The sequence below is a fragment of the Chaetodon trifascialis genome, chromosome 20, assembly GCF_039877785.1.
Source record: "Chaetodon trifascialis isolate fChaTrf1 chromosome 20, fChaTrf1.hap1, whole genome shotgun sequence".
Taxonomy (NCBI): Eukaryota; Metazoa; Chordata; class Actinopteri; order Chaetodontiformes; family Chaetodontidae; genus Chaetodon; species Chaetodon trifascialis.
The window spans coordinates 2,593,783-2,607,622 of NC_092075.1; the positions used below are offsets into that span (position 1 = coordinate 2,593,783).

At 48.5% G+C, this 13,840-nt stretch overlaps 1 protein-coding gene across 1 annotated transcript; it reads left to right on the forward strand.

Moving 5' to 3' along the window:
• Positions 1-196: 196 nt before the first annotated feature.
• Positions 197-13,435, forward strand: naa25 (N-alpha-acetyltransferase 25, NatB auxiliary subunit). Its single transcript, XM_070988846.1, has 24 exons — positions 197-293; positions 1,739-1,824; positions 3,267-3,405; positions 3,529-3,647; positions 3,741-3,815; positions 3,907-4,014; positions 4,306-4,384; positions 4,776-4,887; positions 4,970-5,059; positions 5,253-5,425; positions 5,514-5,626; positions 5,717-5,924; positions 7,025-7,114; positions 7,192-7,372; positions 8,919-9,018; positions 9,106-9,257; positions 9,365-9,490; positions 9,741-9,984; positions 10,147-10,270; positions 10,358-10,423; positions 10,505-10,602; positions 10,677-10,790; positions 10,884-11,024; positions 11,659-13,435. Exons 1-24 carry the CDS (start codon positions 236-238, stop codon positions 11,779-11,781), a joined length of 2,919 nt encoding a protein of 972 aa, XP_070844947.1. The 5' UTR covers positions 197-235; the 3' UTR covers positions 11,782-13,435.
• Positions 13,436-13,840: the final 405 nt, after the last annotated feature.

Here is a 13,840-nt window from a genome sequence, read left to right on the forward strand (position 1 = left end):
TTTAGTATTTTCAGTGCAGGACTTTTACATGTGATGGAGTATTTTCCCAACGTGGCATTGGTGCTTTTCCTTTAGTAAAGGATCTGAATATCCTGCACACTTCATGCACACCTCCAGCCTGTGCACGCTGACAGCTTATTGCGCTTTCAGCGAGAAAAAAAAAATCCTTTAATCGCTCGCAGAGGCAGCTCCCAGTGCGCATGCGTGAACATTTACCCAGCAGGTAAACTCCACCATGGCGGCGAGAGGCCATGTGCAGGATCCTAACGACAGGAGGCTCAGACCCATTTACGGTAAGGACTCATTGGAGAGTTGTATATTTCTGCGTGTTTGCAGACTCTGTAGACACCCTTGTTTTCTGTCCCGGTGCATGTGTGTGAAGGAGAGGGTGCTGGAGTCGGGGGGCAGCGATGCGGCCCCTCCAGCTCCAACCACGGTCTCTGCTGTCTGCAGCGCCCAATGACAGTGCACCTTACCCGGTCTGCCACTTAGCCGGGGTAGGACACGACAGCCCCGGGTCTCTGGATGAGTCCGTGTGTCACTGCGTTGTACCTGTGGTCATTTTCGGTGGTGTTTCAGCGCTGAACGGTCCGGACATTTTGTCGCCTGGTTGGGCTCATTCTCAAAGTCGAAGTGCTTTCTCCTTTGCTAACGCTCGCTATTTGACAGCTAGCTAGCGTGCTAACGTGTCAGCTAGCCAGTCAGTCCATGGACAAGCAGCAGCTGCACGTTAAAAAGAAAAGTTTTCTTTGAGTGCCGGTTGTGTGCCTCAGGTCGACGGATGTCTCCGCCGCGGTTAGCTGTCCGTGTCCAGTCTGAATCTGTAGCCGCAGTATAGGTATTTAACTGTTACACGGGTAGCTTCCAGCTAGCATTCGGCTCATAATAGTGTAAGGACAAAGCTCCAAGCTAGCTCCCGTGCATGAGTGGTAGCTAGCTTGCTCGCTAGCTAGGCAGCTAGCTAGCAGGGACCTGTCAGAGCTAACGGACAGCCCCGGTAGAGAGCTGACAGCGCGCCGCTAAATAACGGAAATAATTAACATCCACAGTGTGAGTAAGAAACCAAACTGCCATTAGTCCCACACGTTTAGCAGTTGTATTATACTTTCTTGCTGTTTAATGTTAGCATGGTATAGCATTGAATTATCCGTATTTCACAAACCTAAAGTGAGACTGAAGAACTACGGCAGTGAGGTTTGGACTCTGCAGCTGCACTGAAATTAAAATGTAGTTTGCAAACCATAAATAAGTCAGTTGTTCTGTCTACGAGAACTGTCTTTTTCACCCCTGTTTGGAGCTTCAGGGCTGCTTAGTTTGGCAGCACACCGTGAGGTTGTGATGAAGTGATGCGTTCATGTTCCCCAAGTTTCTGTCGGCTTTCGTCCACTCCTGGCTCTTCTGTGGTGACAGTTTGAGCACAGAGAATAGACATGACATAATCACCGTGTACTGTCTGGCACGGTTAATTTTGGCACCCAGCTGTCCTGAAGAGGCTGAACTGAGGTGTCTGTGTGTGACTGCATGCACATACCTCAGCATCCACCAATCACCCTCAAAGACATGTTTGGGTTCGGTGGCGGCGTTCCCGGGACTTCAGCTCCCAGCTGTTTTCAGTATCCATCAGTCCACGATCAGTTCCTCAGTTTGTAGGCTGATTGCTTGGCGTTGAAACTCATGTGCATGATGAGTTCTGGTCTGATATCACTAATGTAATGGTGATTTCTTGTGTTTTCTGCAGATTACCTTGATAATGGCAACAATAAAATGGCGATACAGCAGGCAGACAAGCTGCTGAAGAAACATAAGGACCTGCACTGTGCCAAGGTGGGTGACTAAGGAAGGGGGTGTGTCTGTGTGTCTGTGTGTCTGTGTGTGTGTGTGTGTGTGTGTGTGTGTGTGTGTGTGTGTGTGTGTGTGTGTGTGTGTGTGTGTGTGTTTTCTGCGAAGCCTCGGAGTCGTCATGGCTCTGAGAAAACACAGATTCCTGTGCATTTAAAACAGTCACCAGTGCACAGATACCACCTGCTGCATGTCTCCGTGTATTATTATAGGGCGCTTCAGCTGTTGTATAACACACAGTACAAGAAAAGCACACATTTCAACAGACTGGTAAGAGCACAGCAGTTTGCTCAAGGACGATGTGGCAGCGATGAGCACATGCTGGTGCTGCAGGGGTCAAAGCTGCGACCTGATGGCTGCCAGACTGTGATGACGAGGCCGCCCTGCTGCCAGCAGTGCCTCCAAACGTATTAGACTGCTCGTTGTAGACGTTTTAAAATGGGTATTCATCCTTGGTGTATCTGGGGGGGCTGTTTGTTCAACATCTGGAAGCGTCATGAGCTAAAGGCAGCCAAAAGTGCTCACATCCAGACTGTATTATTCTACCATCAGTCACATGGACGTTTAACCTGCTGTGTTAGCTCTCCGAAAAGGGATGATTATTAGAATGAATGCACTTTTTCTTTCAATGTCCTCCTTTTATCAAGGTCCAGTGGTCTCTTTTCAAACATGATCAATGTTTGGGTTGCATGTCTGAGATTAGTTCAACCAAAGCTGGATTTGTTAAAGAAGGACACCTGAAAGGTGAAACTACTGAGCGTTTCAGGGACAGGATGGAGAGATCAGGCGATAGAAAATATACAATATCATATTTAGGCGTTTTGAGACCAGTTTCAAGTCTAACCCTAAAAGCCCGACTGGGATAAACCTGCACAAGAGCAGAAGTTAATCCCTCTCCTCAGACTTACTCCTTCAATCTAAGTACAACTGAACACATCTGTCTTCACGTCTGTTACACAAGCTGAGGTCAGTCCAAACCTCCAACGGCTGCAGATGCAATCAGATAACAGAAGCCAGCTGACGATAAACGTGAACATTTTACTGATTTAGCAAACAAATATTAATTCTTAACTGAGGAATATGTTCAAATCATCTTACTCAGTCAGTCCAGGAGTTTCTGTTTATTGTTCAGTACAAAGAATTAATTAGAGGCAAGTGAGACGATCAATCGTGGGATTGATTTCCAATGCGGCCCATCAGACCGCAGAAGCATCCGTCTTACCTGTGAAAACACTGATGATGTGGAATGTTTTAGATAATTAGGTGGCCAATCAGGGACGAGCAACCGAATTCACCTCGCTGTCAAACATCCTACGCGAGCTGCGTCCTCAGGGGACGTCCGGCTGTTGGTAAACATGTCGTGAACGCGTCTTTACTCTGCTGCTCTGCGTGTGTCTCCTCGTCCTCGTCTGTCCTCCTCCCTTCAGGTCCTGAAAGCGATCGGTCTTCAGAGGACCGGAAAGCAGGATGAAGCTTTCACTTTGGCCCAGGAGGTGGCCACGCTGGAGCCCACCGACGACAACTCACTGCAAGCTCTGACTATACTGTACAGAGAGATGCATCGCCGTGAGTACACACACACGCACACGCACACGCGCGCGCACACACACACACACACACACACACACACACACACAGGTGGGCCAGTGATGAGGGCTGCGTGTTGGACACTGTGCCTGTCGTTCACAGCCGAGCTGGTTGCCAAACTGTACGAAGCTGCAGTGAAGAAGGTTCCTCTCAGCGAGGAGTATCACTCTCACCTCTTCATGGCCTACGCTCGGGTGGGCGAGTACAAGAAGATGCAGCAGGTGAGGAAGCTCACGTCCACACCTGCACGTAGACATGACCAAAAAAGTCAGAGTAATGAAGAGGATTTTGACCGCTGTGTCTCGTCTTTGCAGGCGGGGATGGCCTTGTATAAAATCGTCCCCAAGAACCCGTACTACTTCTGGTCTGTCATGAGTCTGGTGATGCAGGTGCGACGGCTTTTACGACACCTTCACGCCCACCGCTCAGAGGTGTCCACTGTTCTGGAAATAACGTGTGTGCTGTGTTTTCGGTGTTTAGGCCATCTCAGCACAAGACGAGAAACTGGCCCAGACCATGTTTCTGCCTCTGGCTGAACGCATGGTGGAGAAGATGGTGAAGGAGGAGAAGATTGAAGCTGAAGCAGAGGTGAGTGGGTTTGATATGCGGTTTCCAGTTCCTGTTACGACGTGTGACATTCAACAGCAAATCAGTGAGCGTGCTGCGTGCTTATTGGCTCACTGACACAGACGAGATTTACTCTTTAAATATCGAAATTTGGCACCGAATGAAAGGAATTTTTGGATGCGAGTAATTCGGTCGGAGCCTTAGAAGTTCAGCAGTTCAAGCTGCAGTCGTACCTGTAAAGGTAAATTCCCGTCTGTGTTGACCTGATGGTCCTATTTAAAACTGTCTTTGGCTTCTTGTGTGTGACTGCAGGTGCAGCTGTACTTTATGATCCTGGAGCGTTTGGGAAAGTGCGTGGAGGCTCTGGACGTGATCAGGGGCCCGCTGGGGGGTATGTATGTAAAGATCATCAAAGTGTGTGTCAGGTCCCTCCAGGTGTCCTCGCTCACAGGGTGTGTTAGCGTGTCCTTTATATGCGTTCTCAGTTCACTTTCTTCATTTCTAAGGAGACACATTCATCAACGTCCCTGTAAATGTGTCGGTGTGAGCCAGCTGGCTAACGCTGCAGCCCTTTGGCGAGATGTTGATGTAAAATCAGTGAAGTAGAAGCTTCAGAAATGCAAACGTTGGACAGTAAGATGTGGAAATTTCAATAGCGTTAGCGCTAGCTTTGTCAGGATGGTGCACAGATCAAAAAGCAGCAAAACACTGATGCATGAATAAAACTGTTCAGTGTTTTTAAGTGTCGTTTGAAATGAGTGAAAGTCTGTTTGTCGCCACAGAGAAGCTGACCAGTGAGCTGCAGAGCAGAGAAAACAAATGCATGATGCTCTATCAGAGGCTACAGCGCTGGCCTGAGTGCAACGCCTTGGCCCACAAGCTGCTGCTCAAGAAGTGAGTAGAAGCTCACGTCGGCCTTTCAGACTCAAACCACCGATCAGAACTCGAGTTACAAACCTGCGCTCTCTGTTTCTAGTCCTGACGACTGGCAGTTCTACCCCTCCTACTTTGACTCTCTCTTCCACCTGATCGATCAGTCGTGGAGTCCGCCAGAAGACGGTGAACAGTGAGTGCAAACCGCTCGTCATTTTGAAGCCATTTTCTAACAAATGCCGCTTTGTTTGTCAGCTTGATGACTGAAAATGCCTGTTAACGTCAGGCCGTCTGTGATGATGCAGTAAACTAACGTGTACCGCAGAGGCTGCTGCAGGAGGTGATGATGACACGTTAGCTAAACCCGTGTGTCCGTCTGCCTGCAGCTGTTCGGAGGGCTCGGTTCATCACACTGTGGCCGAGGTGGTGAGGTTTGTGGAGGAGAGGATTAAAGGGGAGGACGGCAAAGAGTCTCGCTCGCTCAGAGGACCCTATTTAGCTCGGCTGGAACTGATGCACAGACTGAGGGAGCGGGGCTGTCCTGAAGAAAGCCTGTTAGGTAAAACTCATGGATCATATAAACAGTCGCTTTTGCCCTGTTCGTCAGTGTCGCCCTGCTTTAACGTCACCTGTGTGGCTTCAAACAGGTGAGCCTTTAGAGCTAATGGTGCAATTCTTTGGGAAGTTTGGAGACAAACCGTGCTGCATCACCGACCTAAAACTATACCTCCACCTGCTTTCTCCTGACCAGCACATTCAGGTGAGACCGACCGACGGCGCGCTGACTCTGACTCTCGTCGTTAAGCGGAGGTCTGAGCTGTGAAACACGTTTCTCTCTCCAACCTTTCAGTTCATTAACCGTCTGAGTGAAGCGGTTCCGCTGGGCGAGCCGGGAGACGACGGATTCGCCTTTCCAGAGGACACCAAGGCGCTGCAGAGGCACCTGTGTGTGTGCCAGCTGAGTCGAGCGCTCGGGCTGCATCACTCGCTCGACGTGGAGGGAAAACTGCGCCTCATCGCCGAGCTCAAAGCTCACTATCGTCACGGGCTCAAGTTTGGTAAGAACACCTTGATTCACTCTGAGAGCTTTTGTTGGAGAGCTGTGAAGTTTCAGAAAATTACAGTAAGTAATATAAAGAAATGGCCTCTGTTGGACGCGCTGTTTTTGCTTGTGATGAGACGACGGCTCAGTCAACACTTTGCTCTCTGTGATCTGCTGAGCGACTGAATGTCTCCGCTGAAACATAGACGAGGCGACTGAAGATGCCTTCCTGCCACGTCCTGTGCTGTGTTTTCCAGTTATCTTTCTCGCTCGCTCTCTCCGTCGCTGCTTCCTCTCACGTGTTTGACCACCCTCTATCTCACTTTTCTAAAATGAATAGAGATTAATCTCATTTAAACATCTATAAACCATAACAAGCCCGTCCACAGCCCTCATGTTGACACTACAGCCGACCCCTGCTTGCTAATCATGCTAATTAAAGCTGAAGCTTGTGTGTGAGCATTCAGTGCTGCAGACTGGAGCAGGGACATTCTGCATGTGATGAAGTAGATTTTGAAGTTTTCCATCCCAAAATGTGAGTTCCAGAGCTTGTGCACCAAACCTTTGTGTTAAAAGTGACCGTGTAGAGGTGTTCATGGGATTGGAGCATCAGCAGACTGTGGAGGGTCGATGCAGCGGGTCTGCTGGCATCAAGGTGTTGGTCTTCAGGTGTTAATGGAGTTTCATGCACCTCAGAATCTGGCTGCTGTTGTCAGGATGTGTGTGTGCTTGTATTAATACCACACTTCAAGGCCTGAACCTTAAACTGTTACACACAGGGTTGGCAGTTCGTTCAGAGGGTCGAGGCTCGCTGGTTAAGTTTAGGGCTGGTGTGATGGATCGATTGTTGTAGTTCAGGTGAAACAGTCCAGCAGGATTTTAAGTCAAGTGAATTCTGGATGTCTTGTTTCAAAGAGTACTTCTCAGTATCAAACTGCAGTGATGTCTGCAGCAGCCAGCAGCGCTGATGCTCAGAGAGTCTCTGAATGCTGTTTCCTCATTGAACTCATCGTTTTGTTGAACTGCTTCCTGTTAAAGGACGTTTATCTTCCTCATCACCTCGGTGTCGGCGCTGATCACTTTCTGCCTCGGCCTGTCGATCTGTGTGTCTAACAGGGATGAACGCTCTGAAGACGGAGCTGCAGTTCTCTGACATGTACTGCCTCATGGCGGCTCACGTGTACGTCGACTTGTGGACGGAGACAGGTGAGTTTTTCTGTCTTATTCCGGGTGCGTCTGCGCTTCAGCGGTGCCGTCTCTAAACGTGTCTCTGTGTCCTGCAGGCGATGAGAACATGGTGTGGCAGGGTTTGGGCGTCCTGCAGGAGGGTCTGTCTCACAGTCCCTCCAACGCCCAGTTCAAGCTGCTGCTGCTGCTCCTCTTCTGTCACCTGGGAGCATTCGAGCCTGTAGTGGACCTTTACTCCAGCCTGGACGCCAAGCACGTGCAGCACGACACCATAGGGTCAGTACATGAGCTCACTTACCTTCAATCACACCTGAGTTTATCTGTGTCTCAGAAAGACAAACGGACTGAAACGCTCTGACCTCGAGAGATCGAAGCCTGTGTTGACTTTCAGCTGAAGGACTGAACGTGACGTCACTGAAAACTCTCTGATTGTTTTCTTAAGTTCTAGTTGAGCATCTGCTCAAGGACAACAGATGATACTGGCACCTTTATAGATCAATGGACAGATGAATAAAATGGATTAAAACAGTCCAGTCTCCCTAATTGTTGTGGATGATGGTGAGATTAAAATTGCAAAAAGAAATGCTTTAATGATGTTAAATACGGGACGTTTGCTTTGGTCTTGGAGCCCGTCGCTTTCACTGATGCTGATTTAGCCTCTGGGGGCAGCAGCCGGTGTTTGGGGGTTTCCACATGCAGACGGAGACTTTGTCTTTGTTTATGTCCAATCCAATCCAATCCATCTTTATTTATAAAGCACAGTTTAAATAAACTCAAGGTTTCCAAAGTGCTGTACATTAAAAAACAAACAAACAAACAAAAAACAAACAAACAAAAAAAAACAATAAAATAAACAATAAAATAGACATTGAAACAGAAAACATAATAAATAAAGGGTAAAAAACCTGTGCACATAAAATAAACAGTCTAGGTGGTGTTAAAAGCCAAGGAAAAGAGGTGCGTTTTAAGAAGAGATTTAAAAGTGGCCACGGAAGAGGACTGCCTGATGTGCAACGGCAGTTCATTCCAAAGCTTAGGGGCGGCAGTAGCAAACGCTCGGTCCCCTCTGAGCTTCCGCCTTGTTTTGGGAACCCTCAGGAGCAGCTGGTCAGCTGACCTGAGGGATCGAGTAGGTGCGTAAGGGTGCAGAAGCTCAGAGAGGTACACTGGGGCAAGGCCATTTTGGGCTTTAAAAGCAAATAAAAGAATTTTAAAATGAATTCTAAAATGGACGGGTAGCCAGTGAAGTGAAGCTAAAATCGGTGTAATGTGCTCAGACTTTCGAGTGCCAGTTAAGAGACGTGCAGCTGCATTCTGCACTAGTTGCAGACGTGCAATGGAGGACCCGCTGACCCCCATGTAAAGTGCATTGCAGTAATCAAGCCGAGTGGTTACAAAGGCATGTATTACTGTTTCAAAGTGCTGTCTGTGCAGAAAGGGTTTAATTTTAGCAAGTTGTCTTAGCTGGAAGAAGCTGGTTTTTACCACAGCTTTAATCTGGCTGTCGAACTTTAGTTCCGCGTCCACTTTTACCCCCAGATTATTAACAGTGGGTTTGGCGAACTGCGCCAGGGAACCCAGGTCGACTGGGGAGGTCACGGAAGTGCCACCAAAGTCCGATGAGCAACTTGAGATGCAAAGAGGACGTTTCATGTGATCTGTTTACAGATGTCTGCACATGAAAGCAGATAAATAATGACAGAAAGCTGACTGCCTGGCAGCTCCACAGCATCAGTTAACAGAGTGGATTGAATGTTTTTACCAGAGACGAGGCCTGAAAATGTGATTTGTGTAGAAATGCTTCTTTCTGTTTCATTTCCAGGTTCCTGTTGACTCGCTATGCTGAGTCGTTGGGTCAGTTCGCTGCAGCCTCCCAGTCCTGTAACTTCTCCCTCAGGTTTTTCCACTCGAACCAGAAAGATGTAAGTCCGTCCACGGTGACGCTTCGGCCGATCAGAGCCAGAGCGAGACGTTCGAGCGCTTCCTGACCGTCTCCCCCTCTCTCACAGACCTCAGAGTACATCATCCAGGCGTACAAGTACGGAGCGTTTGAGAAGATCCCAGAGTTCATTGCTCTCAGGAACAGGTTGAACCAATCGCTGCACTTTGCTCAAGTCCGCACGGAGAGGATGCTGCTGGACCTGTTCCTCGAGGCCGACATGTGAGGAAACACTGCGCACACACACACACACACACGAACGTCCAGCGTCTTCTGCTGCGGAGCTCACTCTTCATGTAGATGTCGTCTTTTCTTCATTTGTCTTCCAGCGTGTTGAGTCTGGAGGAGAGCGTGAAGGCCATGTCTTTGTCTGCGGAGGAGGACGACATCCCCTGGGACAACATGAGGGACAACAGGGACCTTACTGTCTTCACCAGCTGGGACCCAAACGAGAGGTTTGTCATCATCATCATCATCATCATCATCATCATCATCATCATCATCATCATACGTGGTCATGTAACATTAGCTAGCTGTTAGCATTAGCTTACATTACTGGCGGAGACCTCGTGTTGTTGAAGTGCTGCGTCAGGTTGAGCCTCTGAATCAGCCTCTGAACGCTGAGACGTCCACAGATGAAGGCAGATCTTTGAATGATAGAGTCCATCAGTGACCGGTCCGGCTGCGTCTCTCGTCCTCTCACAGACAGCTAACTGACGAACACCGGCGTCGCTCTCTGGAGGAGGAGTCTGTCTGGCTGAGAATACGCTCTCTAACCCTTCGCCTCCTCGCCTCTCTGGCCGGCCTCGGACACTCGCCGTCGCAGCAGAACTCCGAGATGGCCAACGAGAACGGGGTCGGGGACAAGACCTCGATCCTGAGCAGCCTGCTGTCCCAGCTCAACCAGACTCTGCAGACGGCGGCTCAGATAGCCGAGAAACGCGTACAGGTCGGTGTGACACGCAGGCGTGACGAGCACGAGCGTGCGTCCATCCTAAACATAAACAGTAAAATCAAGAGAGGATAAAAAAGACGATGTCTTTGCAGTCCGTGTGAAGAGTCGGCCCGGCGTGGAGCGCTCTGCTGTACTGATGCTTGTGCTGTGTTGCAGTATCCATTCCTGGGACCGCCCTCCACCCGCCTGGCCCCGGCCCTGTCCAGCGGGAGCTGTCAGTGTCAGGCCGCCGCCCTGCAGCTGTCGGTCCACCTGCAGGAGCTGGAGACGCTCGGACTCGGTAAGAGGGGACGCAGAGCGCACCGGGAGCCTCCGTCCTCCGTCCTCGTGCTTCTGTTCTGACGCTCTTCTCTTTTTGCCCTCTCAGACGAGTCGACGGAGCTTCAGACGCAGATCTGTAACGGGTTCAAATCATTAGTAGTTCAGCTTCAAGGTGAGTAGCAGCTGCTCTGCACTGGACGCTGCAGGTGTCCTCCAAGTCCTGGAGCTTCATGTTTCCTCCTTCTGCCCACAGACATACTGAATAAATGCAAAGGAGATTTATTGGAAATGAAAGACAGCAAATTAAAAACCTCGCCCTCCTTATTAGAAACCCTCGTCTTCTTCGTGGAGGTGAGACGTCGGCGCTTCCACACATACAGACGTGATTTCATACTTCATACTAACTCACTGCTGTCGCTCCGCAGACGGTCTGCATAGCGCTGTGGATGGCCAGTCACTGTGCCAAGATCCTCCGACCTCTCAAGACTAGTCTACAGAAGAAGAAGAAGAAGAAGAAAAAGGATGCAAACACAGCTCTGGTGCAGTTTCATTAAGCGTCCTCACATATTTGTCCTGTTTCAAACGCAGCGCTGTCGATCTCTATGGTCGCTGATGATTGGCGTCTCTTGCAGCCAGCGGTGGTGTGTGGCTTCCAGGAGCTGACGGGGAGCTTGCAGGACCTGCTTACCCAGGCTGTGGAGCATATAAAGGAGCAAGAGACCAGCATGACGGCCCTCAAACTGGCCAGTTTAAGCCTGGACGGATACCCACAGGTCAGTGTTCATGAACACGTCCATTCGTTTATTAGAGCTTCACATAAACTCTGTTCATCTGCGATTTTCTGGCCAATTCATTACATTTCTGCCGAAGCTACAGATGACTTGTTTGTCTCTTCGTCTTCATGTTGTTCGCCTCTGGGTCACTTTGGAAGCCTCTTCTTCTCTGCTGCATTTGATGTGTCAGTCGTATACAGATGTGTTCAGGGAGGTGACTTCATACAAACATCTGTCACATGCTGACAGGCAGGTGTGCTGCTACAGGTGTGCATGCATCCAGCTGCAGCGCACTGAGCCTGCTCAGACAGATTTCACCCCCTGAGGTTTATTTGTTACTGAGACCATAAAGTCGCCGGGGTCCAGTCAGGTGGACGGTGGAGACACCGAGTGTTGTGTGACTGCATGGTGAACTGATGAGCAGCAGACGAGGGGGGGCGCTGTTGTCAAACATCATGCTGTGATCAGGCTCAGAGGTTGACTTGTTTTAGCAAAGAGTGACGGCGGGCTGACGTTTGAGGACGCGTTCGTGTCTTCCTCTCAGTCAGACAGTAGCTTCCAGAAGCTGAAAGGGCAGCGGCAGTAAAGAGGGACACAGTTAACTGACGGCCTGTCCGTCCTCTGTGCGTTTCAGGAGGAAGCCGCGTTCATGAAGGCTGCTATGGACAAGGTGCAGAGCAGTTACCTGCGCTCGCTGCAGGAGGTCGGAGATCTGCTCAAGAAGAGAGCGGAAACTATAAAGAACCTCAAGATCTGACCGCCACCGCACACCCCAAACAAAGACGACTGTACTCCCACCATCAGCCCCCCGCCGGTCCCACCGACCCGCCCGAGCACACACTCGTTACTGACCCCCCCCTCCTCCTCCTCGCCGTTTGTGAGCTCTCATCTGGATTTTTCTTTTCTTTCTCCGACACACCTCTGGGACATTTGCAACTCTTATAGCACACGAGCTTGTAAGTAAACTCATGAATTTATACAGCAGTGAAAAAGAGGGGAAAAAAAAAAGACGTGCTCCTTTTAAATAAAATAAAAAATAGAGCAAATTAGGAAAAATGAAATAAGCAGTTTTAGATGAACTAATCTAATAAATTATTGTACATAGTAAAGAGCAACTACCACAACAATATAAGACAATAAACCACTATTCTGTTTGTCAGTTATGTTTCCTCTTTATTCCTCACACACGTGCACACACACGCGCACAAACACACACACACAGGGACTGTTAACACTACCGAGGAAAGCTGCTTCTCCATCAGGAGCAAACTTTGCATTGAACTGTGGAAGCGTGGACTCGTGACGACCTGCAGACTGAAGAATCCTTTTTTTTTCTCGCCCTCGTTTCTTCTTCTTCTAATTTTATTTTTTTGCTTTGTGTATCCCGTGTGTCGCCTTGGTGCCGACAGCGGAGCCCCTCTGTAGTCGCAGTATTGTAAAGAGCAGCGGTGGGATGAGTTCAATCACCGGGAAGTTTTTTTTAAAGAAGCCGCTGTTGTTTCTTTATTTCCTTCCTTCTTTATTTTGTTTATTTCTAGTTGAAGTGGTGCTTGTAAACGTGTCTGTTGTGGAATCGGGTTGTTCCAGCACAAAAAACAAATTCAGGCATGGATCACGATCAGACTGGACTGATTCTTCGTATTTAAGAGACCATGTTGACGAACACGCGGCGCTGAGAGCGGCGCAGGTCATCAGATGCTGGACGGCAGGTTTTGGCCCACGGTGTGTTCCAGTTCAGTCTAGACCAGAACATTTTGCTTCCTTTGACCCAGATGTGACTGTACAGGCGGTTATTTTCAGCTGAATGAGCAGCTGACGGCTGACAAACGTTGGACCTAACTGTAAATAAAAGTGGAGGCAGCCTTTTTGAAGAATGGTGTGAAAGGACGTTAGTGTGTTTTTAAAGCCGCTGCAGTAGATATTCACTCTGTGTTGATGTTTTTGTCATTCCCACTGAAGACCCCCCCCCCCAAAAAAACAAATGAACCAAACAATGTCATCATCCTCTGAACAGCGAGCGTCTTCGTCTAACCAGAGTGAAAATGAGCTGACAGTTTACAGGAGGAGCGCTGATGGACGGCTGCAGGGAGCCTGTAGGATCCTGTTTCAGCGGCGTGACGAAACGCTGGCTCCGCCCCTTCCTGTTCGTCTCGTAGACACATAAAATCACGCACGTCTGCTAAGAAATGCCTTTTTTTTTTTTTTTTTTTTTTGACGACTGGAGCCTGTCTGTGGCGGAAAGGATCCGGCTGGAGGGAAAGTGTTTGTGATCAGACTTCATGTTGCTGTTGTTGAGGTTCAGAATAATGGTTGACAATCTGCAGCGTCATCTCACCCCCTTTTGTTAGAAAATGGAAAACAGAAACACTGGAATGTCAAGCTTTTTTAAATAAAGAGTAAATGTGAGAAGCTGGTTGTGAAATGTCTCGACCTGTTTTTTCATCGAGGAGCTGCGGAGCTGCAGCGATCAGTTTATGGACAGAAAATAAACTGTGTTGATCTTTTATTCATCTTTTCAACTGTTTCCAGCTCTTACATTATAAGGATTTGCTCTGATTCTGTTTAAATTTAATCATTACTCAGCTCTTAATGTTGTATTTGTCTAAACCCATCTATCAATTTGTATTTTCTACTCTTTGAATTCTCCTGGAGCTTCTTCCAACTTTCATTGGATATTTGATATTTGAATTTTCTTGTTGAATTTGTGAAAAAAACATCCTTGAAATCAAGCTTGCTTTTAATATTTTCAACTAAACAATTCTTTCGAGATTGAATTTCAAGATCAGACAAAAGGAAGTAAAGCCAAATAAAAAAGA

Bases quoted from the DNA above. Each gene is read 5' to 3' on its own strand.
- naa25 (XM_070988846.1), top strand. From the start codon at position 236: ATGGCGGCGAGAGGCCATGTGCAGGATCCTAACGACAGGAGGCTCAGA. The intron at 294-1,738 runs GTAAGGACTCAT...TGTTTTCTGCAG, and splicing joins GAGGCTCAGACCCATTTACG to ATTACCTTGATAATGGCAAC. The intron at 9,019-9,105 runs GTAAGTCCGTCC...CCTCTCTCACAG, and splicing joins TCCACTCGAACCAGAAAGAT to ACCTCAGAGTACATCATCCA.